At 48.9% G+C, this 24,839-nt stretch overlaps 1 protein-coding gene across 3 annotated transcripts in view; it reads right to left on the reverse strand.

The window, feature by feature from the left end:
- LOC122390182 (potassium voltage-gated channel protein Shaker-like) overlaps nt 1–24,839 on the reverse strand; it is a 107,460-nt gene that overhangs the window by 71,745 nt on the left and 10,876 nt on the right. The window contains exons 1-2 of one of the 3 annotated variants that reach the window (XM_043382883.1): nt 15,289–15,469; nt 12,404–12,436 (exon numbers count right to left, since the gene is read on the reverse strand). The exons of 1 other annotated variant lie outside the window; for it this stretch is intronic. In XM_043382883.1, the coding sequence (XP_043238818.1) occupies nt 12,404–12,436; nt 15,289–15,332 (77 nt within the window). In that variant the 5' untranslated portion in view covers nt 15,333–15,469. Of the gene's footprint in view, nt 1–949; nt 1,117–12,403; nt 12,437–15,288; nt 15,470–24,839 lie in introns of those variants that run through there. One more of the 3 variants, XM_043382880.1, reaches the window with a different exon arrangement.

Below are 24,839 nucleotides of genomic sequence, written 5' to 3' on the forward strand. Positions count from 1 at the left end.
CATTTTCGCCACATTTATATAAAAGTGTGTAAACCTCACATTTTTCAGATTCTCTCACTATTACACTTCAAATCGCATGCTGAGTGACAGGGAGTGACAATGCCAGGCGGCAGGCCAGAAATATGATTCGGGACCTCACTCAACACCGCGCGCCCTACCCCGACGTACCCGGGCTATGAGCCTTGATCCGCTATCACGCGCAGCTGTATGTGACAGCCGAATATTATCGATGTCGAGCAGTAAGTACTCAGCGACCACGCCGTGTTCACCGAAATGGGAACACGCATGTGTGGAGCGCGTGCCATCGTACTATCTCATGATACGACTTTCTGACTCTGGCGAGACAGATGCACAATGTTGATTTATTTTTGCCGCATGTGTCTGTGACTGAAATTACACGCCGTCCTGCGTAAAAGGAGACACAGCTGCACAAGTGTTCCATTCGGGTCCTAGATCAACCCAACCTGGCGGGCATCCAACGATAAAAGCTACCATGAAATGCTGTTGAGCTTTGTTTTACCATGCGTTTTCAGTGCAACTCGTAGTATGCACAAGTAAGGCTGTCACTTAAACCTCATGCCAGCACTAAGCAGCATAGAAGACAATAAGGGTTTTACCTCGGATCATACTAAATGCAGAGGAGAAAAGAAAGCCACCCAATGCTGGTTAATATCGATAAGTTGAAAGTTAAATGTTTATGCGCATGACCGCATTAGGCTGGATTGCAAAATACCCTCGCAAGAGCGTGTAGTTTCAAGCGACACTTAAATGGCGTTTCTTGCGCCATTTATGTATTTCATATTTCTTTATTTCTTATGACGGATCCCAAATGAGAGCTGCCTTTCTTTCTCCTAGGTCCTCTCTTCTCTCTTAGTTAATTTGCTTTCTTTCCCTCCTTGTCTTTCTTCCTCACCCAGTCCCTGTATTGCTCCCCTTCTTCACGACTTACCTGTCCTCGGGAAACTGAGCGGTGGAGGACGAGATCGGACCCAAAATCAGTGACGTCATTGCGCTGAGGCAGCCGGAACTTTGTCGTCGAGCACGGCGGGGCGGCGGGGCCGACTCAGGCCGTGACGCCGAGCCTGCTGACATGCTCCGGTGCATGGCGGCTCCTGATCGCACGCTCGCCATTCGTACGACACACACACTGTCCGGCGGTCATGGCGAGTGAGCGCGCGGCGCGGCCGGTCCGTGGCGTTAATGACGCACAGTTGGTCCGAGTGCGTCACACACTGGTGAAGAGGGGCGCAGCCGGCGGGCGAGGGTGAGTCCCGAGTCAGCTGTACGGTAAAAGGAAATGGAGAGGTGAGCGAAGGACTAAATTTTTGTTTGTGGTGGGATAAAAAGGAAGTGGATAAATATGAATGACCATCAACTATCAAGATGGATTTGTGAGATAAAATATGTCTTCTTCGGGTTGAAGCTGCACTGGCTTCCCTGAATATGGGATTCGGAAATCAGCAGCAAAGCTCAGCTTCAATTATTTTCGTGTTCTTTGCATATCAGAAATGTCGCTGACTCACAAATTATTTTGAGTGCAACCATCTTTATCTTGTCTTCAGAAACAATGGATGTGTTCTTCACCTGGCCACGACGCTCACCGCTCGCTTTACAATCACCAACCAGTCGTTCACTTCTCACTAGCACCAGGGCCCTTCCAAGTCCTACCAACAGCAGCAGCAGCAGCGGGGTGATGCGCCTCCTCACCACCACTACCGTACCGCCAGCCCTGCCAGGAGCGTCTGACCACCGGGTATCACCTGAGAGCCACCTCAGCCATCACAGGTCATTGATCATGTCCGGTGATCATCAGGACTCTGACAGACGGCCTCACAGCGATATCAGTCCTGTCGGAGGCCAGGGTCTTCAGACAGAGCGCGTCTGTCGTGTGTCACCGACAAATCACGTCACCGGCAGTCATTGGCGGCAGTGACAGACAAGCCGTCAATAAAACTGTCTTTCAGACCGTAGACTTGCTGTCTGTCTGAAACCACAATAGATTCTCGCCGGTGCTCGCCATGAGTCTCTCACCCTCTAATAGTTCTCGGCAGCGGCGGGTACGACTCTGACACGACTCCGGCCCCGTTTGTCGCCCCGGGTTGGCCTCTTGAGACCCACTACCACCGACACCGGTCGAATGACACGTGTTCGGCAGGGTCAGGTAAACACCCACCGGTGGAAGCCGCACCTGCGGTAAATGGGACGCCCGCCGCCGCCAGCGGGCGCAACACAGCGACACACGGCCCTATCACAGGGAAGGCACCGTGTTCCCAGTTTAATTGGCACAGCTGCGCGGGTGAATGCATAAGATAGGGCAGAGCATTTGTGCAAGTTACATAACGGTGCGGATAGGGCTATATGCCCGACATACAAGTGCAAGGATAGAGATACTCAGTATCGATAAGTCTTTGAGCAGTAACCCTTGGAGATGCTTTCGAATGGGGAACGGTCATATTTATGTAGACGGTAGACCACTCTGTACCAATACCAAGGTTGTAACTTGGATGTAGGCTGGTATACATAAGCTCATTCACATTATACCCGGTATGATGAACTTGAATCAGTGAAGAAAAAGCGGACGTAAGAGGTCCTAGACGTAAAACGCTAAGTTACCAAGTTAAAAAGTGTTCATGTTGAAAAAGTGGGTGTCAGCACCCCCGCATACCTCTTGTGTACATATCCTCTGTGTATTCTCTGGGGAGTGTTCTTAGCTCGCTGCGGTGCGTGACTGCTGGCATCAGAGCGGCTCGCTGGGAATGTTGTCTTTGGCCGCGGCCGCGCCAGCGTTCTGGCTACTCGGAGCCCGTGAGAGAGAAGCGACACCCCTGCAGGACAGCGTCGCAGCTGGCAGCGTCCGTAACGCAGAGGGTCCGTCCTGCTCAGACGACACCGCTAAACGGTCGTAGATGGGCTCAGCTATTGTGCAGTAATTGTTCCGGACAATGTCCGTGCTATAGCCTGTGTGCATAACTGCTATGAAAATGTGAATGCTGTCAAGACGCGGTGATATGTAGGTGATGGTATCATTGGGGATATTGTAATTTCTGAGTCCTCCACTTTTCTGTGGGGACGGGAATGCCCGAAGAGGCGGCTCACCCAGACGGTCAAATGGTCATCCCGGAGGGACATGCTCCTATGGGGACGACCCTCATCGATCGCCCGGCGGAAGTGAGCGAATAACCAAAGTCAGCAAGTGTGCACGGTAATGATTCAAAGGGTGTTTTATGTATTTTTAGCCAATGGGCAGTTCGCAATTATGGTCAAGGGTAGGTATCCTTTTTGGGACTATATATTGTATAACCATTCCACCGATCTGTGGTGATGCAAGCGGCGAGTGTCATGCCAATGAGCTGCGTCATGACCAAAGCATGCCCACAGCTGTATGGCTTGAAATTTGTGCCTATTTCCGTAGACAGAAACGGTCTTGTTTTGTTTGTTTTGTTGGGTTAGGCCCTTTCGGTCCAATGAGACCATTTCAGAGCCGGGAGGATGATAGGATATAGGGGGAGACATTGGTCTGGGCAGGCACCCTAGTGAGTCGCCGGGGCTGAGCCCGTCCAGAGGACAGGCCACCCAGCCCCAAGGCACTCACTGCACCCGGCTACGGGGTGCGCTCCCTCGGGAGCAGCGGTGCCGCTCCAAGGGAGCAGCCCGCATGAGATAAAGTTGCCTGTCCAGCCCGGAGGGGGGTGCGGCGTGGAGGAGAAGGATTTCAGTATCCTGAGGATAGAAGCATGGAACGGTGCAGAAACGGTTTTTGTTTGTTTTTTTGTTTTGTTTTGTTGGGTTAGGCTCTTTCGGTCGACAAGACCATTGCAGAGCCGGAAGGATGATAGGATTTAGGGGGAGACATTGGTCTGGGCAGGCATCCTAGTGAGTCGCCGGGGCTGAGCCCGTCCAGAGGACAGGCCACCCAGCCCCAAGGCACTCACTGCACCCGGCTACGGGGTGCGCTCCCTCAGGAGCAGCGGTGCCGCTCCAAGGGAGCAGCCCGCATGAGATAAAGTTGCCTGTCCAGCCCGGAGGGGGGTAGCGGCGTGGAGGAGAAGGATTTCTGTGTCCTGAGGATAGAAGCACGGAACGGTGAACAGAAACGGTCTACAGTGACCAGTCCTCACCTCGCCTTCAGCTCACTTTGTGGCCACAAACCCTGCTCAGAGCGGCTACTGAACTCCCATCTAGTGGAGCGGCGGTGAAGTGGAGTTTGCGACCTCCGACGAGAGGGCAGCACAGGGGGCATTGGAAATCGTTGGTCGTCGGCTCACTTCGACTGAACGCGGCCGGGGGACAGGTCAGACCTCATGAGCTGCTACTGTCCTTCACGTCGCCTCTTGTTCGCGCAGAAAGTAGTGTCATGGCGATGACCGCTATAGTGTCCAGTCAGGCTCCCTAGAGCGACCTCGATAGCCCTCGAAGCCCTGTTTCAAACAAACGGTCAGAAGCCCTGTTTCAAGCAGACGGTCAGGGTGGCTCAGGGATTCGGAAAGAAAACCATGCGTAACAGCAACAAAAACTTTTTTTTTGTTTCTCATTATTGACAGCTAACCATGGCTCTTAATTAACCCGCGCCCCAGTGGCGGTCTCAGCCAACTTCGCCCTAGTGAGGGGGGGCATATGTTACCACCCACCTCTAACTCAAAAACTAAGAGGGCTAGAAAGACGCGGTAAAAAACAGTCGATAGCTCTCAATGCGTGCGTTTGAAAGTATTTCGGTCATTTTTCACCCTAGAGCAATATTGGGGTCACCAGAGGTCATCAAAGGTCAAAATTTGCCAATTGTCATTATATTTTTCAGAAAACATGCCGCTATCTCAGGAACTATGGTAGCTAGAATACCGCATGGAAGCGCAATCGATAGCTTTTGAACTCTTCTTTTGAAAAGGTCATTGTCAATATTGACCTCAGGTCAACAGTTTAGCCTCCAGAGGGCAAAAACTCCAAAAATAGCTGTTTTTACGAAAAGTGTTTTTCGACAATAACTTTCGACTACAAAAAGCCACATTTCCATTGCCAGAATCGTGTTCTCCTCGCCGAGACGCGTCGAATGAACTATAATTTGACCTTGAAAAGGTCAACTTGAAAATTTGACCTCAGGTCAAGGTCATGACCTTACCGGAAAAGGTTATGTTGCATATCAGTCGATGCGTCTCAACAAGATAAACACAATGAGACCATCCCCAGCGTTCTATCTCTTTCCAATCGCGAGTTATTGGCAAAAAACTGTTTGTAGCCTCAAGTGACCTCGGATGACCTGTCTAGAGGCTATCAGCAAAAAATGACACCTTGGTCATCACGAGTGGACTAAATCATTGTGATTCTGAAATATTTGGACTGTTCCGATGCGTACACACGGATCTAGAGGCATTTTAATTTTTCTCCATTGACTTGTAATGGAAAGGTCACGCCACTGACCTGACCTTAGGTCACGGATATAAAAAATCCGAGATATACAAATTGTAGGCGCCCATGACAGCATTCAATCCACCAAGTTTAAAACCTTTCTGACAAACACTGCAGGCTGGACATGATTGCAAACTTTTTTAGGCTTGGTCAGTTAACTTGACCTGGTGACCTGACCTGACATGACATGGGGTCAAAAATTTCACAAATTGTCCATAATTGATGTACCAAAAGCTACCCCAAGCGGCGCGGCGCTACGCGCCGCGGTTTTTTATTCACACGCAAAAAACGCGACAGGGTGGTAACATATGCCCCCCCCCCCACTGGGGCGAAGGTTAAACGCTTTGAACATGAATGTGATGATATGATACCATGCAAAATGAGTTTGCAGGATACATGCTACGGCACCAAAATAACTATCGGTGATAAAGAAATAAAGGTATCTAATTCCGCCCTAGATCCAAATCGGTAACCATTTCCGGAATGCATAAATAGTGCATGTCTCAACAACCGTGTAGTTGTTACGGTACTTTTTTTTGTTTCAAATGTTAAACAAACAAATGTACCTTTATATGAGGGATTGACTGGAATTCGTAATGCATCAATTTCAAAATTAAATAATCCAAAATAGTATACAGTCATGGTCAACCACACTCCACAGCTTGAATGGAAGCGCATTACTGACAAATATAGCGACATTGTCAACATCAGCAGTGTCAAACGCCAGCGCGGCGTCAACTGTCGGCGTCAGCGCGTCATCAGAGTGCACTCTGATCACTCAGTTTCACACCACTCGAGTGGTGTGAAACTCCGCCGGCCACCTCAGCATGATCAAACGCCAGTGTTCGGGTCGCGGGGGACTGGCCTCGGGCGGGGGAGGCTGGGTGATCGCCCGGTGGCAGCTGTAACCGATGCCCGGTTCGACCAACCGCCGCCGGGCCCGGGACGTTATGTAAATGGAGCGTCATCAGAGGAGGCTGGTGGCAGCTGACGGCTGACGGCGACGCAGCCCAGACGGTAGGATCGTCACGTGAGAGAGAGACAGGAGACGGTAGGATAGCCACGGTGAGGGAAACGGGAGACGGTAGGATCGTAACGTGAGAGAGACGGGAGACGACAGGATAGTAGCGGCGTGAGAGACGGAAGACAGCAGGATAGTAACCTGTGGGAGACGGGAGTCGGTAGGATAGGCACGGTGAGGGCGAGTGACGAGGATGAAGACAGGCGGCGTTAGGATTGTCACGTGAGAGGGACGGGAGACGGTAGGTTAGTAACGGCGTGATAGACGGGAGACGACAGGATAGTAACGGTGAGGGCGAGAGACGAAGATGAAACCGAGATGGACGGGTCAATGTGGTCAGGCGGCCACGTTGCTGAAAACAACTGTCCAACGAGACAAACATTCATATCCAATATTGAACAGTGACATATTGAAAATTATGCTGATCGTCATTAAACTCACGACCAGCTAACTCACTCTCTTTCTTGATCTCACATCAACACATTGCTCTAGCTCAGCATCGTTGAATGAAGATCGATCGAGTATAGTATAAAATTATTAACCAGTATAACGCCTTTTGGGGCGACTAACGGAGCGAGCGAGAGGGTGAGCCTTGCACGTGCGAAATTTCGAGGGGGTACCTCCAGCTGACTTGTGCAATGTGCACGGCACCCTACTAACCGGTCTCTAGCGATGTGCCAAATTTGAGCACAATCGGCCCAGCCGTTCTCGAGATCTGGAAGCGGCACCCTGCACGTGCGCACGTGCAAAATGGGTCCCAACTGACTTTTGCACGGCACCCTACTAACCGGTCCCTAGTCATGTACCAAATTTGAGCGCCATCGGTCCAGCCGTTCTCGAGATCTGGAATCGACCCCTGCACGTGCGCACGTGCAGCAGCACCCTACTCCGGCACATGGATATGCATTGCCTAGTGGGTGCCTACCTGCATGCCAACTTTCAGCGCAATCGGCCAAGTAGTTACCGAGATATTGCAACAATTACAAAAGTGACACCTCTTCGTTTTGCACGTGGCACGTGCATAAGGGGTCACCCACATGCATCGGGAATAGTCCAATACTTGGTAGAAGGAATGAAGCTACCCTACAAAAATTACCGCATGTAAATCGGTCAAGTGGTTGCTGAGATATAAGCCTCGCAAAAGCGTGACCACGGCCGGCCGGCCGGCCGGCCGGCCGGCCGGCCGGCCGCTCATACTCAGAAATTTCCGTTAATCTAAGGAAAGACTACGCTCGCTTCGCTCGCTCCGTAATTAGAAGGTGTTACGTGGGTAATGGGTATTCATGAATCCAAACGGTAAATGTGATATTTGCATCCGGAAATAAATGAATTCAATGTTCGTTGAAAGTAATGAACATACTAACTGCAAATATAAGTCTAACTCACTCAATTGTCTTCGTATGCTTCGTAACGTCACGGGCACACTGCATGAATACCAAAAACTTCTAATTCATTTCTCAGGAAGCTCGGCACTGGTGTTAAAAGCGTTTAATAGACCTACGGACATGGCGCGATCGTTATCGCGAATGTTTCACGCTCCACGTCGAAAGGTTCCATTTTATATTTTATGCAGCTGCTGCGGTCAATAAGAACATGGGTGAGAAAGGAGTGACTGGAGCTCAACGTTGTTGCTATGAAATCCCTTACGAAGTTCATATTTACTCCTGAGCTATGACAGAAACAGATCCAAGTGCCTTAGCTGCTTCATAGTGTCAAAACTAATTCAACACATTGTGACATTCATTTATGGACGGAGTTGCATTCCTCTCTACCAGGTCGATCTGTTGTTGATAATTTTGAGCTTGGCTTTAGGTATAACTACAAGACACATCAAATAGCAAAATAAACCCGGTCGGGCCCGGGGGTACCACCGCAGCCCGGGGGGGGCGTTTTTCGCCCCCTCCCCTGTCAAACTCCGTAAATAAGGGAGCTACGGAACCAAAAGTGGTATCAAACGAAAGATCTTAACAAGACGATTCTAAAGCATCCATAATTTTTCCATAATCCATAACAAAAGATCATGCTCAAACTTGACCTCAAGCTTTTCACTTTTTCGTATATTTTGTATATTTAATTCCAAGATGCTTTGAAATGTTTTGAAGCTTGTCGGGACCCCATTTGTGGTTTATCCTACGATACAAGGCTGCTCCAAGGTCAAGGTCACGGAAAAGTATCCTTGTTACTTTAGACTCTATTTCACTGATTCAAGTCAGCCATAACAATAAACACAATTCTGCCATCCTGAGGCTCTCGAATGCTTAAAGCAAAACGGGCACCAGATTCGTGATCAGCAGCTATGAATCTATCATATATGACCTTTCATGTGTCAAGGTCAATCAAAGGCCATTCGAGGTCACATGAGGTCAGCATAAAACTGGACCTTTTCCAAACAAAACATGATCATTCGACGCGGCTTGACAAGACAAATGCGATGGTATCACTATCGTAGCTCTAGGACCATTTCTGTAGAACTTATTTGCGAAAAACTAAAACCCCGGCATGGGGTCGTTGACCTCACCTCTGACCTCAGATCACCAAAACTATTTTTGTATTTTTTCCTAGGTCAAACGCTACACAACCGTGCTCGTAGTTTGTCTTTATCTCTCAAACTATATTTTTGGCAGCTGTTTGAAGTTCACGTCTCTGGCGCCGAAGTTTGCTGTGCAGGGGTCTATAAAAATTGACCCTGTGACGTCATCAAGAGGGCTAGGTAAAAACATTTGTTTAGAAGATGTCAAACTGATGGGGGAAAAGGTACTGAAAGTTTCACTTTCCTACTCCTAAGCGTTCGGGAGCTATCACCAATATTCGCCAGGGGGGAGAGGACGAAAAACGCCCCCGGGCCCGCGAGGGTTAAAAAATATACAAAGGTTTTGCATAATAAAATCTGGCCACAAATCCTAGCTACGGTACACGTCTTGTATGGAAATTCTCAGCACTGCTGAACTATCAATGAAATTCATCCACCAAGCTTGTCTTTCTTAATTAAATTTATGTTCGATTTCTCATGCAAACATCGATCGTCCTAACACGGCTCATTGTGGTTCGCCTACCTACGATTTTAACGTCGTTCAATGATCTTGCTCTTGTCCAATGACCTTGCCAATTACCTAATGACTTTGATGGTGCACGCTGCACACTGCACAGTGTGCAATGTATGTGAGTACCATTAGCTCTGTCTCGACAACGCATAATGAGCTGTCATTACACGATCCCTTGAACAACTCTCACTGGCACTCTCGCCTGCTGTCTCGTTGGTAATTTCAATGTCTATATTCTACCGGCAGCAGGACTGTGTTACGTTGGAGTCGATAAGTTACGCTAACAGCTGAGCTGTGTTGCATTCGCAGCCTTTCTTTGTTACACTGGCACTCGAGCTGTGTAATGTTGACGGCACTGTTGACGCAGCAGAGGCGTCTGTCGCATTGTGTTTATACAGGACGATGGCACCTTCTGGGGAGTGTTTACCGAATGCAGCACCCTGCCCAGCGGTGCTGCACTGTCCTTTGGGGAGCGGACTGTGGCACGTGCCGCCAACGAGGGCAAACGTTCGTGTTGAGGGCACCTGGTAACCATTTATGCCAAACAGAGTACGGGGAATGGGTCGCAACGATAATTATACATGGGCTTTTGCATTTACAGGCAGCCCGCCAAGGCTTATTTGGTGAAACGCATTGCATTTAGGAGGGAAGAGTGGAAGAAGCTTTAGTCACTTGCACCTTCGGTTGGATTATGAAATGCATGTTAATATCAGTTACTACATACATACATATCAAATGTTAGAATTCAAAGCTGCGAAAGCTACGCTTTGCTACACCATCATCTTCGCATGAAAGACGTCAGCAAGTTTTCACATTTTCCATGATAAGAGAGCCATTATGAGGCCCAGCTCGGGTGAATGGCCTGTAACCAGTTCGGACCGAGCCCACCGCGACCATGGGCATTTGCCATTAGCGTTGAGCACAAGCCGTTAATTGTCCGACGAAGATGTGCTCACCACGATCTTTTATTTTTTATTTTTTACACAAGCTGCTGCTTCGTTTACACTCATTGCTGCTTAGCTTACTGGCCCGTACGTACTCGGCGGCGGCATCGTGTGAACCGATGACTTATATGAAACACCCAGTGACACCTAGCGGTCGGCCAGACATTGCACTGACGTGGAAGTAACTTAATTCCAAGTGATTTCTTCTCGAAATTGTCTACGTCACATGCGTGTGAAATCTACCTTAAAAAATATACAGCTACATAAATTAATGAAAACGAAGGAAACAACATCAGTATTCAGCAAAATAAACATACCGAAGAAACTATTAACCCGCGCCCCGTTGGGCTCTGCCGAGCAACGCGCCCCGTTGGGGGGGGGCATTTTGCCCCCCCCCCCCTAAGATCTCGAGAACCACGCAACCTAGCGACAAGCGGCAAACGGTGTTGGATAGCCCTATCAGGGAACTACCTTGTGACCCAATTTTATTGACCTAGGTCAAATCGATGACGTCACAGGTCAGGTCAAAGGTCCAATTTTCACCGTTTACAGGCATTTCAAGAAATGCGTTGTAAAATCGAGTAAAATGCATTTCATTGAAAATCATCGATGGGGAAATGTTCTTCAAACACATATTTTGCTACTTGAGGTCACTGATACCAGGTCAGGTCACAGAGGTCAGGTCACTGGGGGGTCACAATATGAAAGTGTCGTGTGATACATGTTTTATGGTCCATTTTACATGACAAATGCGATTATGTGGGTCAGGCAGCCTTTGGGGCCAGCTTAGGTCACGTTTTGGTCAAGGTCAGGTCAAGGTCAGGTCAAGGTCAGGTCAAGGTCAGGTCAAGGTCAGGTCAAGGTCAGGTCAAGGTCAGGTCAAGGTCAGGTCAAGGTCAGGTCAAGGTCAGGTCAAATTAGGTCAAATTTCAAAGTTGATATTTTTGCATAAAATGGGTATCGAATCGATGCAGCTCGTCACGGGAAGTTCAATGGTGGTCTTTGTTTTGCCGTACGAGGTCTAGAATCGCTAAAAATTGAGTTCAAAAATTTGACGTCATCATTTTTGAACAGTTTTTTTCACTATAGCTTAGCCAAAAAAAGAGATATCGATCTGAAATTTGGTATGTATATAGAAGAGCGCAGGGAATATCACATTTATTCCAGTTTTTTTCGAAATTCGGAAAATTTTGGATTTTTTTAGTTTTTCTAAAAAATCAATTTTTTGAAATTTTTTGGGTCAAAAACCCAAAATTTTGAAAATCCGAGATAACAGTTTTGTAGCGCCGCTTTTTGTCTACTAGACTATATAAAGAACTTTGAAATTGCTTGATAACTGTAGATTTGGTGAGCGTTTCAAGATTGCATGTTTTTTGCTCATTTTTGCTCGAACATGACCTCAGTTTGACCTCAATAACTCCTGACCTAAGGTGACCTAAGACTTGAAATTTTGTGTGATGGTGTCAAATTGATGCTCGGGAAGGTACTGAAAATTTGGCGGCGCTGCGCGCCGCCGTTTTCTTGCTATTTAGGAAAAACCACAGGGGGGGGGGCCAAAATGGCCCCCCAACGGGGCGAGGGTTAATACAGGCGGCAGCGCCCCACGAGCTGCACCCTTCCCTTTGCTGACAAACCATTACAGAGGGAACATCTTTCCCCACCTCCTCCCCACTTCCCCACTAATTTATTATCTTCCCTCCAACTCCATTGTCTCCTTTTATCAGCCCGTCTCGTCTTTCAGCAAGAAATCACGGCACTGACCCTATGCAGGACGCTGATCGACAGAGGGCGTGAAAGGAGTCGAGACCGAGTCGCGCCAAAAGAAAATTAGTAAATGAAGGTCACTCGTACCACCGATCGCCGAGCACGTGCTAATGTAACCAAGCCGCCGAACTGAGTGTCCTCTCTCTATTCCAGCTGTCTTATAGGTATTTGCGCATAGGTATGCCATTTCCTAGGTATATCTATGATGCGAAGTGACACGGATGTTGTCTTACCTGTTTGCACTGGCGTGGTGACCAAAGAGAGACCTGTGCATCCACAAAATATTGTGAGGAACGATATTACAAAAATACAGAACATTGAGATAGTTGCAGGCTCTATTGTAAGCAAAGCAATATATGTAGCAAGTAAAAGTGGCATTCCATGCCTTCCATGATACACCAACGCTCGCTCCTTTGCTCCTTTGCTGTGGTGGAGACAGATATAAATCGGATAAAAATTGTGTGAGCGAAAAAAATATCGTGACTGATCGCATCTATACCTCAGCAACTTTTCAGTCAAGTCATCAATAGGTATTCGGAGTCACGTCATAGCAGCGCTTGTCTCTACATTGTAAAAGGCAAACTGCGGTGTATCACAGCCCAAGGATCATTTGTGGTAGAAGATATTCCCCAGGGAGGTGAACTATTTCGTAGAGGATTGGTAAATAAGGGTTTTTTGGGAGCGGCGACTGACTGACTCTGTTCCGGTGAATCGACGACGGAAGTCGGTTAAAAAGTGGTTCAGGGAATGGTTCGTGATGGTTCATGGGAAGGTTCACGGTCGTTCATGGGAGAGTCAATGCGTGACTTTTATAGGTTCATAGGAAGAATGTGGAATCTGGATTGCATAGGAAGAACATGAAGAGATCGTGACCCATCAAAAAGGTGATACAGATAGGAAGCTCACAGATGGTCAATAATACTCATCTATCAAACACACTGGATTGAGCATCGTTAGAGTTCAAGCGGTCCATGGATAGCTAGTCATCGGCTCAGGGGATTTTCTGGGTAAGTCAGGTCACGGCCGGGCCGCTGTGGGTTCACGGGCAGTTTATGGTTGGTCGGAGGACATTTCTCGGAGCGGCGCTCTGTGTCGCCGTCGGGTCGCCACTGAGCCGCTCCGTCGCGATGTCCGGACCAGCATCGATTCAACAGTCATCGATGAGTGGTGATGTCCGCCGCTGGCCCACTGCTGCGGCTCGCCGCCGGCGACTCGCCTCCTTGGCCGTGCCGAAATAAACCCAACACGAGAAATCAATCCGAGAAAAGGCTCCCCGAGCGGTACCGCACGTGGCCTCACGTTTGGTGGTGTTCGTGTCACGCGCGACTTTCCGACAATTGCCGGGAGTGCTCGGCAGCGGTAGGCGTCTCTCTCAGAGCTCCCCTCTCCCCTAAGAGCGGTGGCGTTGGACAGTTCCGAGGGCCAGCTGGCGGAAACCGGCCGGGCTGACCAAGACAGATGACGGCGGACCGCTGCAGCCGCGTACTTCACCGTGACAACTGCCGGTGGGCGTGGCGACTCAATTAGCAGTCCCACGGACGTGCGCCAGTTCAGAGCGATAAGACGCTGCAGCATCTGATCCCTCAGATCCGACCGTATCACCACCACCCACCACGCCTAATCGTAATTGATTATAAACATTGAAAAATGGATAGCATAGCGGCGTGGACGGGCGGACTCCGATAATCGATGCGTATCGATGCTTGTTCGATGGGTCGGGAGTGCCGACAGTGCGCCCCCGCGATCAAAGGCGTTGGCAATGCTGCGACGGAGCTTAGCCATGCCACTTAGCCTGGACTTGCAGCGAATGGCAATTAGATTGGGCTCTTCCCGAGAGACGACGGACCCCCCGCCTGGCAGAACGAGCCGGAGAGGGACGGAGGGGGATAGGGAGGGACGAAGGGGGATAGGAAGGGACGGAGGGGGATAGGAAGGGACGGAGGGGGATAGGGAGAGACGGAGGGGATAGGGAGGGATGGAGAGGGATGTATGGAAAGGGACTCAGAGGAGTGAGAGCAATGAATGAGGACACAGGAAGGGATAAGGAGGAGTAGCAAGAAAATGAAGAGGGATGGAAGAGTGACCGAGAAACTGAGAGCCGAGAAGGACGAAAGGGAAATAGCGAACAATATTGAAGAATACAACAGGCACATTGAGACGTTGGGCTCATGCCTGACGCCTCCGTGATCTAGACACTCTGTTGGCTGAGTAAAGGCCGATCGCCCACTGGTGGCAGTTCCTGCTCCTGGAACCACCCGCCACAGTGGGGTCACGACAGGAAAAAAAAACAAAGAAGAACAAAAAAAAATTGTTGAGACCATGACCGATGGTCCGTCCCCTTCGCTGGCTCGTCTCTGACTGTCCTATATCCCGCGCTCCCCTCGCGCCTCCCGCCCCAGCCCGCCCGCTCCGCTTATCTCTCTCCCTCCCACCCTCCCTCCCTCTCCCTCGCTCTCTCCGGCATCTGTCTGCCCTCGCCCAACGCCTCTTAGCCGGGGGCCGCTAAGTTGCCATTGATGAACATGGGGAAACAGGAAAAAATGAGAAGTACATGAGAAGCACGATAAACGGAAACGATTCCAGAGGGATAACTTTGGAGGGCGGGAAGGAGACTGGGGAGGTACAAAGAGGATAGATAATTGGAGAGGAGTTTAAATAGCCGACGGACGGAAAGAATATGGCGGAGAACACTATAGAGAAACCGACGCGAATTGAATGAAAGCCTCGAAAAGACGTGGATAGAGAAAGATAGACGTGGAAAGAATGAATGGGAATGGGTGGGTGGGGAGGTAAAGAGATGATAAGTTCATAATTAGTATGATAATGACAGTATCAGCGAAGAATCATGAGGAAGGGGAACTTCGGAAGGGATTCATAGATAAATAATGAAAGCGTACCGATGTCCATATAATTTATACCTCTTCTCCACCACAGCAAAAACAAGAGAATGTCATTATTATATGCTGGTTGCCATGAAAAGGAAACGATTCTTTTTAAGGTCCTCATTATCAACGTTTTACCTAATTCTCAGAAAAGTATGGGGAGTTATCAGTAACCCTTTTTTACGAGAGCAGCCGTAAAAATGACAATGATGGAATGTAATTTGGTTCCAACTTACTTTCCGTAATCCTGGCCAGCCAGGTACTCTGTCATAGCAAACATGCTGAGAGTGGATCTGGCCGCCGGGCGGCGGTCACCGGCGGCAAATCACGCTCATGGCGGCGCACTCGTCACCGGCCGGGTGATCACCTGGTTCACTGGCGGCGCTCGCGGCGCCGGCGGCCGGCCGGCCCCTGACTGCGGCCGAGCCGCGGCGCTGCGGCCATCGACCACACTGCACTGCCGGCCGCGCCGCCCGCCGCCCGCCGCCCGCCGCCGAAAGCCGATACATGAGCTGCCGGGCAGAGGACCGGGTGGCTGCGGCCGGTGCGCGCCGGCGTGCGTCTCGGTCCCGGCCTCTCCTCTCCCCGCCCCTCTGCCTCCGTCTGGGCGGTGACTGCGTCCTTCCTTCCGGCGGACCGACCGTGGTAAAACCGTCCTTCCTTTGGGGGATTGGCATGTCCCATCGGCTTTCCTCCGGTTGTCCATGGTTCGATTAAACCTCTCCCCACCCCCAACGGGGGCTCATGAGCGCCAGCTTCTCAATCGTTAGGAGTGGTGTGTCCTCCCACTCCGCCGCTCCTGTGGCACGGACCGATCGGTCCCCTGTCCTTTCTCTGACTCAGTGGATGAGTGTGAACCCTACTCTTCACTCCAGGGGTCTGATGCGCCCTGCCTCCTCCATTTTTAAAAGAAACTGTGTGCTTTTCAACTTCCCTTCCAGTTGACCAGCATGCTTCCTTGCCTTGTCTCGTCAGAAATTTCTTCTGTCATCATCTCCGGACCACAAATGTCCCTCCCCTCCCCAACAGACTACGTCTGCCCCCACTGCGGGCCGGTGCGTCTTATGCTTTCCTCCGGTAGACTAGCTCGGAGGTGCTACTTTCGCCACCATCGCCCCAGCCGCGCCGCGCTCTGAACGCGGACGCGTTCCATTAATTGTAGGCCCTCGGGCGGCGCACCCTTCAAAGAAAGCCATTAACGCTATTTGGAGCGCCCGAAACAACTTCAAAGGATCGCTTCATTGCCTTTGTGGAATAGTTGTTTGGCTTTAAGATGAATTTTCCTCGCATTCTTGAGAATGAAGCGCTGTGTGCGGGCTGCTTGCTCGACCACTGAACAGATGTATGGTCATTGATGCAGGGATGAAATGCTCGCATTTCTAATGCATGTTAAATACATAGATAACTATAAATTGGATTAAAGCACCTCTCACAGCTAAGTACAACAGCATGAGCAGGCAGCACAGCACCTGCATTTTTTCATCCACGAAGCAAACCTTATCACAGCTTATTTTTCACAGTTCAGTTCATGTTTGTGGTTATTAGATGTGTTATAAATATTACTTATGGCTTCTCCACATGCCATTTATTTGAGCGGAGGAAGAGCGGCAGAAGTCGATCAAATGATGATATCTAAATTCTAAGGTGACTTGAGTTGGGTCGTAGCAAGAGACCATAAGCTATCATGAGCATGCAAACAACTAACGAGCCTAAAATGTTAACACTCGCTAGATCAAACGATTTTTATAAAATATCCCGGGGTGACGAAACTGCTGCAGGCGCTTTTTTGTTTACCTATTCCATGATTAACGTCAATTGAAGTGCAACGTGACAAGAAGCATGAGGTGTTAGACATCTCGTTAAACTAGATTCTGAGGAGGAAAAATTGTTAGGCTTTTCAGAGTCTAAAAGAAAATACAAAAGATATGCCAACTTTGTGATAATTATTTGAGGTTACTTATCAGTTACTTGCCATTAGTTTTTAATTCATTCGTTTACTTCATGTAGATAGATAATATTTCTGCAAGTATGACAACAACATTCTCTACTTCATAACACCTAAATGGCACTTATTTCCTCAATAGCCGCAAAGAAACCGCCGCAGTGTGCGCCCCGTTCACACCCTCGAGCAGTGTGTCCATTCAGCTGGGTGCCACAGACGCGGCCATGGCTCGGAACATAGTACAGGGTCGGCGGACAGGTCGATAGTTTCGGTGACAAGCTCTAACAGACGCTTACAGCCGTCCGACGGCACACTGCAAACAGGCTTACGCCGACAGACGCCGACATATAATGAGAGTCGCACGAACGCGCTCTGTACTCAGTCGATAGCACCTCCTGACAGCGACGGCCGCGCCTGGGTGCCCGGCCAAAACTGAGGTCATGGGCAATGGAGCTTCATCGAGAGGGCGATGGAGCTTCATCGAGAGGGCGATGAAGGTATTGCAGAGCATGTGGTAAATGCAGAGCTTTGACTTTCTGGTTGTGATTCTGATTGGAAGGTGCTAGATGGTGCGAATGTGTAAGAAATGTGCAGTGATAACTATAGGTACAAGGGAAACCCATAAAAAAACATCATCAACAACAACAGCAGCAAAATATTGAAATAGGCCATACTATACTGGCGGGGGCAAGCACGACTGATAAGCCCTGTAAAGGTAAACTTGACAGTGGCCTCATCAATCCCCGCAAACCCGCCCCTGGTTTGAGGCTTCTCGCTTTATTCTTCACTCACGCAGCGGTTCTATCACTCGAGTCATGTTCAATGACTCCCGGTGGTGCACTATCCACAATTTCGACCACAGGATATCTCAATGACCTTCAGGTGAGGTGTGACTGCAGTAGCCTTCTCTGACCTTTGCACTGACCCCTGCCAGTGCCCCGGGAGTACACGTGATTGTCTCTGTGAGCCTGTAAATGTCCGCTCTCGGATCCCGTTCCTGGTCGGAGCCGTGTCGAGAAGTGATCGCTGTTCTGATCGCTGCCGTGGGCTGCGCTCTGAACATTGTCACTTATCTACCAGCACGGTGTGTTCTTGTAGGGTATGGTATACCTATTGCTAATGCCAATATTGAAGGCCAGACATTGCTGTAACTTAAATGGTAGTGTAACACTTAATTAGGCTCCGACAAAGTTACATAATGTCCTATGATTATTGCATCATTACTTTTATAAACCAATCCGGCACAGTGTTTAGTACGTATGGTATGGTATCCAACCTGACTGGTTTGCTGACTGGCTTCAGGGGCGGACTCAGGTCATCAGAGGGGGGTCGACACGTGCCTATGACGTCACGCATGGTGTGATCCAGGGATCCATTTTGGGACCTGTTCTATTTTTACTTTTTACGAACGACCTGACCGCACACATGCCCTACGGCAAAGTGATTTTGTACGCAGATGACGCCCAATTCCTGGACACAGAACTGCCTTCAAACAGTGACATTCTTAAAAATCGAGTCGAACGTAACCTCTCCACTGCATTTAAGTGGTTCACTCAGAACAGACTGAGGATAAATCCATCCAAAACGGAAATGGTTATTATTAAATCGAAGCGGAAAATCTTTGAGGAAAATTTCTCAGTTAAATTTGGAACAGATACGATTCTCCCAGCTCAAAGTGTCAAGGTTCTGGGCGTCATCATTGATCGGCATCTGACGTGGGAAAAACATGTATCAGCAGCTGTGCAGCGCTGCTACGCTGTGTTGATAGGCCTGGCCAGGATGCGTCACCGACTACCAGAGGATACCAAGCGCCTGCTCGTTGAAGCGCTAGTCCTTCCACATGTGCGCTATTGTATCAGTGTTTGGGGTAGCTGCACAGTAGAGCAGAAGAAGCGGATCCAGAAGGCTGTGAACTTCGGTGCTAGGATTGTAACTGGACTGGGCCGCCGCGAACATGTTACACCGGTGCTGCAGCAGCTCGGATGGGGAAAGCTGGATGATATGCTGAAGGATCATGATATCTCGATTGTAAAACGACTACTCACTGCGTCAGACGCATCGGAGATCCTGAGAGCGAAGCTCGTGCATCGCTCTGAGATATCCGGCCAGAGTACCCGAGCAGCAGCGAGTGGCCAGCTGCAGTTGCCACGCGTCAAAACAGAGATGGCGCGACGCAGTTTTCTTTTTAGAGCAGTTGCTGCATGGAACAGTGTTCTGAAGTGATAGGGCTGTCCTCGTGCCTTTTATTTTTTTATCTATATAGTATCTACCTACATGTATGCATTTTAGTGGTTCTTATTTTCTTTAAGGATTTCTATCTATTTTGTAGACATTTATATATTTTACCATCAGCTTGTATGCTGATGTCACGCACCTGTTTCATTGCCTTCTATATTTCCACTTTTATAGGGTGTTCATTTTTAGAGTAGCCACAGTTTAGCACTACTGTTCAATTTTAACATTGTATGTTTGATAGATAGGTGTCTGGCGTTGGTTTGTCTGTGCAATGTCTGTCAAAAGTGTTTTGCATTTATGTATTGACGTGGATACCATAAAATCCACTTTGTGGAGGATCCTAATACATTATCTATCTATCTATCTATCTATCTACGTCTCACCATCCTTCTCCCCTCCACAGCGCCTCCTCCTCGTTCTCTATCTCTGGTGGTGTCCTCTCTGTCGCCGTCCTGCGATCGTGCCCGATCGATGACCTCGACCGTCGCTGCAACGGTCCCGCCACACGAGACAGGACTGCCGGCGTCTCGAGCAAAGACACAGGACTACCGGCTCTAGATGTAGGACTGCCAGCGCCGAGACATAGCTGACTGCCGGCGCCTGGAGCCGAGACACAGGATTGCTGGAGTCTGAGACAAGGACTGTCCTGCCACAGGGCAATTGAAATAAGGCGTTGTTACCGGCAAAGAAAACGCTGTGCTATCCTGGGCTCAGATAAACCACACTTGGAAATTTCAGAGACCTGTGCAACGCCTTCCTCCAGTGGACTAGTCACAGCGCTTAGCAGATTTGCTCTAGACCCCAAGGCCTCTGCACATTATTTGTCCGCTCAGTGTTCGCCCCTGCTCAGCCCTCCGCACACAGCCGGGCGGACGAGGCCACGTGACTCCACCCAAAGCTGAGAGCTGCCCGCCGCTGCCGCGTCCCAATTGATCAGGAGATGATAGGGTCGTCGGACGAAAACTGTCGCCAGTAACACCCGCTACAGGAGTAAATCGCTAAATGTGGGACAGTCTCTCTGACGGACGCCTCCAGAAAACGAGTCGTTTCAGGTGGCAGGAGGGTGTCAGAGGTCAGTGTCAGGTGGCCGGAGGGTGTCAGAGGTCAGTGTCAGATGGAAGACGTGCCTGGGGTTAGCGTTAGAAAACTGGAAACCGGTAGCACGTGGTGAGAGATAATTCGATGAGATCTCGTATTTACGCGTCTACTGCCAATGATGGTAATTTTTGGCGTAGATATTTTCCCAACCAACGGCCAGCCTGGTTTATATCTGCCGCCACTCAACTATGAGACCACAAGCCCCTCAGAAAGTGCCTCACTAATGTGTGGCAAGTCCCATGCCATAACGGCTGTGCAGAAAATCCCGCGTCCATGAATCCTTCACACATGTGCTAAGAAGCGTCGCATGGCGTGTCGCTAGCGCCGGCCGACTGTTGGTACCCGGCCCAGCCCAGCTGGTCCGTCTCTGCCCGGCCCGGCCCGTCCCTGTGGCCCACTGCCGCCGCCCGGAGGGCTGAGGCAGCCAGGGGAAGTCGTTAGTGAGGTATTAGGAGAACGTGTCGGCTGACCGGATAGAGCCCAGCGCTGGAGAGAGCGCAGGAGCGCAGGGAGGCCCAGTGGGGAGCGACCGAAAAAAAAGACGCCGGGGATCAGAAGAAGGTATGATGCAGTGAGGCATTGATGGAGGAGCAGATCACAGGATGGGGACAAAAAATAATGGAAGGGAATGTGAACGGAAAATAATGGCGTTGGATGTAATGTAAAATTATGGAAGAGGACACAAAGGTGATGGCACTTCTTGGTAAAAGCCATAAGTCTAAGCATAGAAAAATCTTGCCAAAATGGTCTTTCTGCCATCCAGTCAAGAGCATCAAAGGAACCACTCAGTCTAAAAGTAGTTGCATAAATTGAGAAGAGTCGAAGAAGAGTTGGGAAGCACTTATATCCTTTCTTAAGCACCGATTGTGCTAGGTATATTTTTTGGCGCGGAAGTTGCTGCAGCGGTCCTCTAAGCCACCATGCACTCATATTCTCTACTATCATCTACTACTCTCTATCACTCTATCAGAACAATGATCATCATCGATAATTCGATAGTTTGCTCGGAATGAAAATTTCATCTGTAATTTAACCCTGTCTGGAAACATCTTGTAACAGTTAGATAAGGTACCAATGATGACTAATGCTGATTCATCTTAAATAGTACAATAAATTAGCTTCCCAACTCATTTGTGGTCCACACATACTGTGCGTCTTTCATGCATTTCTCATGTTTGAGAGGTGGCGTCAGGTTCGGCTATCAGCTAAACGTGGGCATCAGCTGGCTCCTCGCTCGGATAATATTGAATAAGTCAGCGACACAAGTTACCTAAAGCTGATATTCAACTCCTCCGGCTCAATTGGTCCACATCCGATGTCCCTCGCCGATGTGGCATGCCTTTCAAGCCTACATCACCTCGGAATTTCCTTAGATGCCTCACTGCAAATTAACCGGCTTCCAAGAGCAGGGTAATTGGGATTAGGACAATTAACTTATGTCAAATTATTTCCCCTCTTAAACGTCAGAGCCGCCCTTTATTTGACAGATTGGCTGGGAGACCAATCCATCAAAGCTCTGTAACCGGGCGAGGGAAAATCAGAGGAGAGAAGGGACGGATAGACAGGCTGTCATCAGTCACTGTCTATGACAGACAGTGACACCAACGCATTCGGACCCCTGGCAAAAAATAAAGTGATTTAAAAGAAAAGCACGCAGAAAGGAACAGAAAAAATGGGTAAGAAACTTTGTTCTCCGACACATCGTTGGATTATGCAGAAACTGCTGTCGTCTATTATTGGATTATTTTAATTCATACTTTCAAATGACTAGGTACGTGGCAATTTATCCTAGAAAAATTGCAAATATCTGCATTTCGAAGCGAAAGCCCTGCAATACATACGGAGGGATGGCATTGCCGCGGTTATGTCTCCATAGTTCCTGTTTTTCACTGGCAGATCACACCGCTGACGCAGTGTGTCGTCAGTTTAAATTTGTCCGAACATCAGATGTGACTGAGCCAAATTGTGTATGTTTCCCAGCTCTCCAGTTGACAGAAGGGTGCCGGTGATTCGGCCGCGCCCACTGGCCCACTGCCGGCGGCACACCGAGGGCGGCCAGCGGGGTGCGATGTGTGCACGTGACCGCTACCCTGGCCGCCCGCCAACAGCCACAGGACTGGCACTCACCTTCAGAATCACAGCTTTGTGTGACGTCTGAGAGAGAGGCGGGAAGAGGGGAGATGGGGAGAGAGATTATCTCGTGATGCACCGCAACAAACGGATGAATGGTATTAGAGCTCCTCAGAATCTGGTTAAAGTGAGCATTAATGTTCATGTTTCAGCTCTACGTTATACTAACGTTGGCATGCCTTTGAAAATATAATAATTCCTTCTAAGAAAATTATTAGATTTTTGTCGTTTCATAGAAGGATAACATTTATTTGTGGCGCCACTCCGAAAAAGCTGCAGTCTGCTTTCTTCAGACAGTTTTTTCTTCTTGGTGGTCAGTTTTGCGCAGCATTTCTCATCTATCAAATATACCACTAATTTTCCTTCCCTTCAATGATATTTGATACCAGCGGTGCTGCAGCCTTATTTCTTTTATATCTTTCATATAATGTCGTGTCATAGCCCAACTACAGGATTATTTACAATCGTTTGATTCGATTGAATTTGTCGCTGAAACTACCTCGTCCTTGCTATGCAGGTGCGGTGTAATTAGCCGGGAAATGTCGGTCCCTATTTCATGGCTACTCACCGACGACGGTATTATCCCCTCGAGGGCTCGGGTCGCTCGACCTCGACCGGGTACTTACCTGAGGGACAGAACAAACGGTTAGGTTATGGAAACCGCCACATCCAATATACACACGAGAGGTATGTTTACGATCACAGAGACACATGTGGAAATTGACTTTGGAACATTTATTCACTTCACCTCGCCACAGTCGACATTTGCCAGAATACGTTAAGAACACACTAGGGATGGAAACTGAAAGGCCAGCTATCTATTTGCATTGTTTTATTACAAGATCAAGTGTAACGTAGATCAAGTGTAACGTAAAGTAAGAAGGGCGACGTTCACCTAATCACAAATTGACGTCGGAATATTGCCAAAGGACTCATGCAGCCACGTGGCTCTGGAATCAATGTTTGCGTTTTGCCGCTCATATAATCGACTATTTGTTGGAAAACAACAGTAAAAAGCATTTTTGTTCTTAAAGATGTCGAGCTGAAACTATACCTTTAGATTTCAGGTAATCTTACTGGTAACTTCAATACGAATCAATCATTTTAAATCAACAAAATACGCATGTTCAGACGGTACTGCTTGTTCACAAGGAGCTTATTACGTTCCATTTATTTGTTTCTGCGTATTCGTAGCAGCAACGTGGCGTAGGCTCTAGCGTGAAGTTCGGGCCTGTGGTGGTAGGCTGTACCGCAGCGCGTTGGTGCGTTGCGGTGCAGCATACCCTTCCAGGCACATCAGCGCCTGCTGGCCGCGCAGGAGAACTTCGACACGGCGGAATCGAACCTTGTAATTAACCCATTTATGCCCAGGAATATTGACCAACCACTATGAAAATCGATGAAATCAAAATATGTTATGCTTCTACCAGGGCCTTGCATGTAATCGAAAATAATTTTTGCCTGCAGCAAAAGTTTTTCGAGAAAAACGTAAAAAACGTGCGTTGCGAAATCGCAACGAAGGGCACACCGGGCGCCATCAGCGTTGCGAAAACGCAACGACGGGCACATCAGGCGGCCATAAAGTACACTGAACTGCCGTATATGCTAATTTGTTTTGACAAAACATCAATCAACTGTTGACAACTATTGTTTGAAAATGTGGAACCCACATCCCTCATGCTCTATAACCCGCCTAAAAGCCTCAGTGGGGGAGCATAACTTCAGGATTCGCGAACGGGGAGATGACAACAAACGGTCATTATCAACAACAGTTGTCCATTTAAAGTTGTGGTGGACACGTACCCAGGGTGACGCTTTCTTTTTGGATGCTAGACAGAGCCATTATCCCCACCTATCAGACCCCACACTGAAAACAATTAAACGGAGGTTTGGAGTAAACCAGTGCCTCACATAAACGCGTATCCGCAAAACCACCCTCCTAGGATTAAAATTAAATTCCATTGCAGGTTAGTCGTGCCCACTCTCAGCAAAAAAGAGAAAAAAAAGAACCGATCCGGCTTTCACAAATTACCCGCACAAGGCGTAGCGCATCATAACAACTCGCCTCCCAGTTTATCACGTTTAAGCCTGAAACAGACTCTTTCCGCAGTCAGGAAATCGCATGCGAGAGCCTATTCAAATACATGGAAGCACGCTCGCATCAATCGCACGCACCTCCCGCAAGCGATTGATGCGAGAAGAATTACAATGTATTTGAATAGGCTTTCGCATGCGATTTCCTGAACGCGGAAAGAATCTGTTTCAGCCTTTACACCTGATCGAAAATTTTCATGGCCCCACTATCAGCGACCTTCAAGTGTAACCTCTTTCTCGAGGCAATGCCAGGGCAGAATGGTGATTCGACGCAGTGGCACACTTTCC

The sequence above is a fragment of the Amphibalanus amphitrite genome, unplaced genomic scaffold (genome assembly GCF_019059575.1).
Source record: "Amphibalanus amphitrite isolate SeventyFive unplaced genomic scaffold, NRLGWU_Aamphi_draft 000385F_arrow, whole genome shotgun sequence".
Lineage (NCBI taxonomy): Eukaryota > Metazoa > Arthropoda > Thecostraca > Balanomorpha > Balanidae > Amphibalanus > Amphibalanus amphitrite.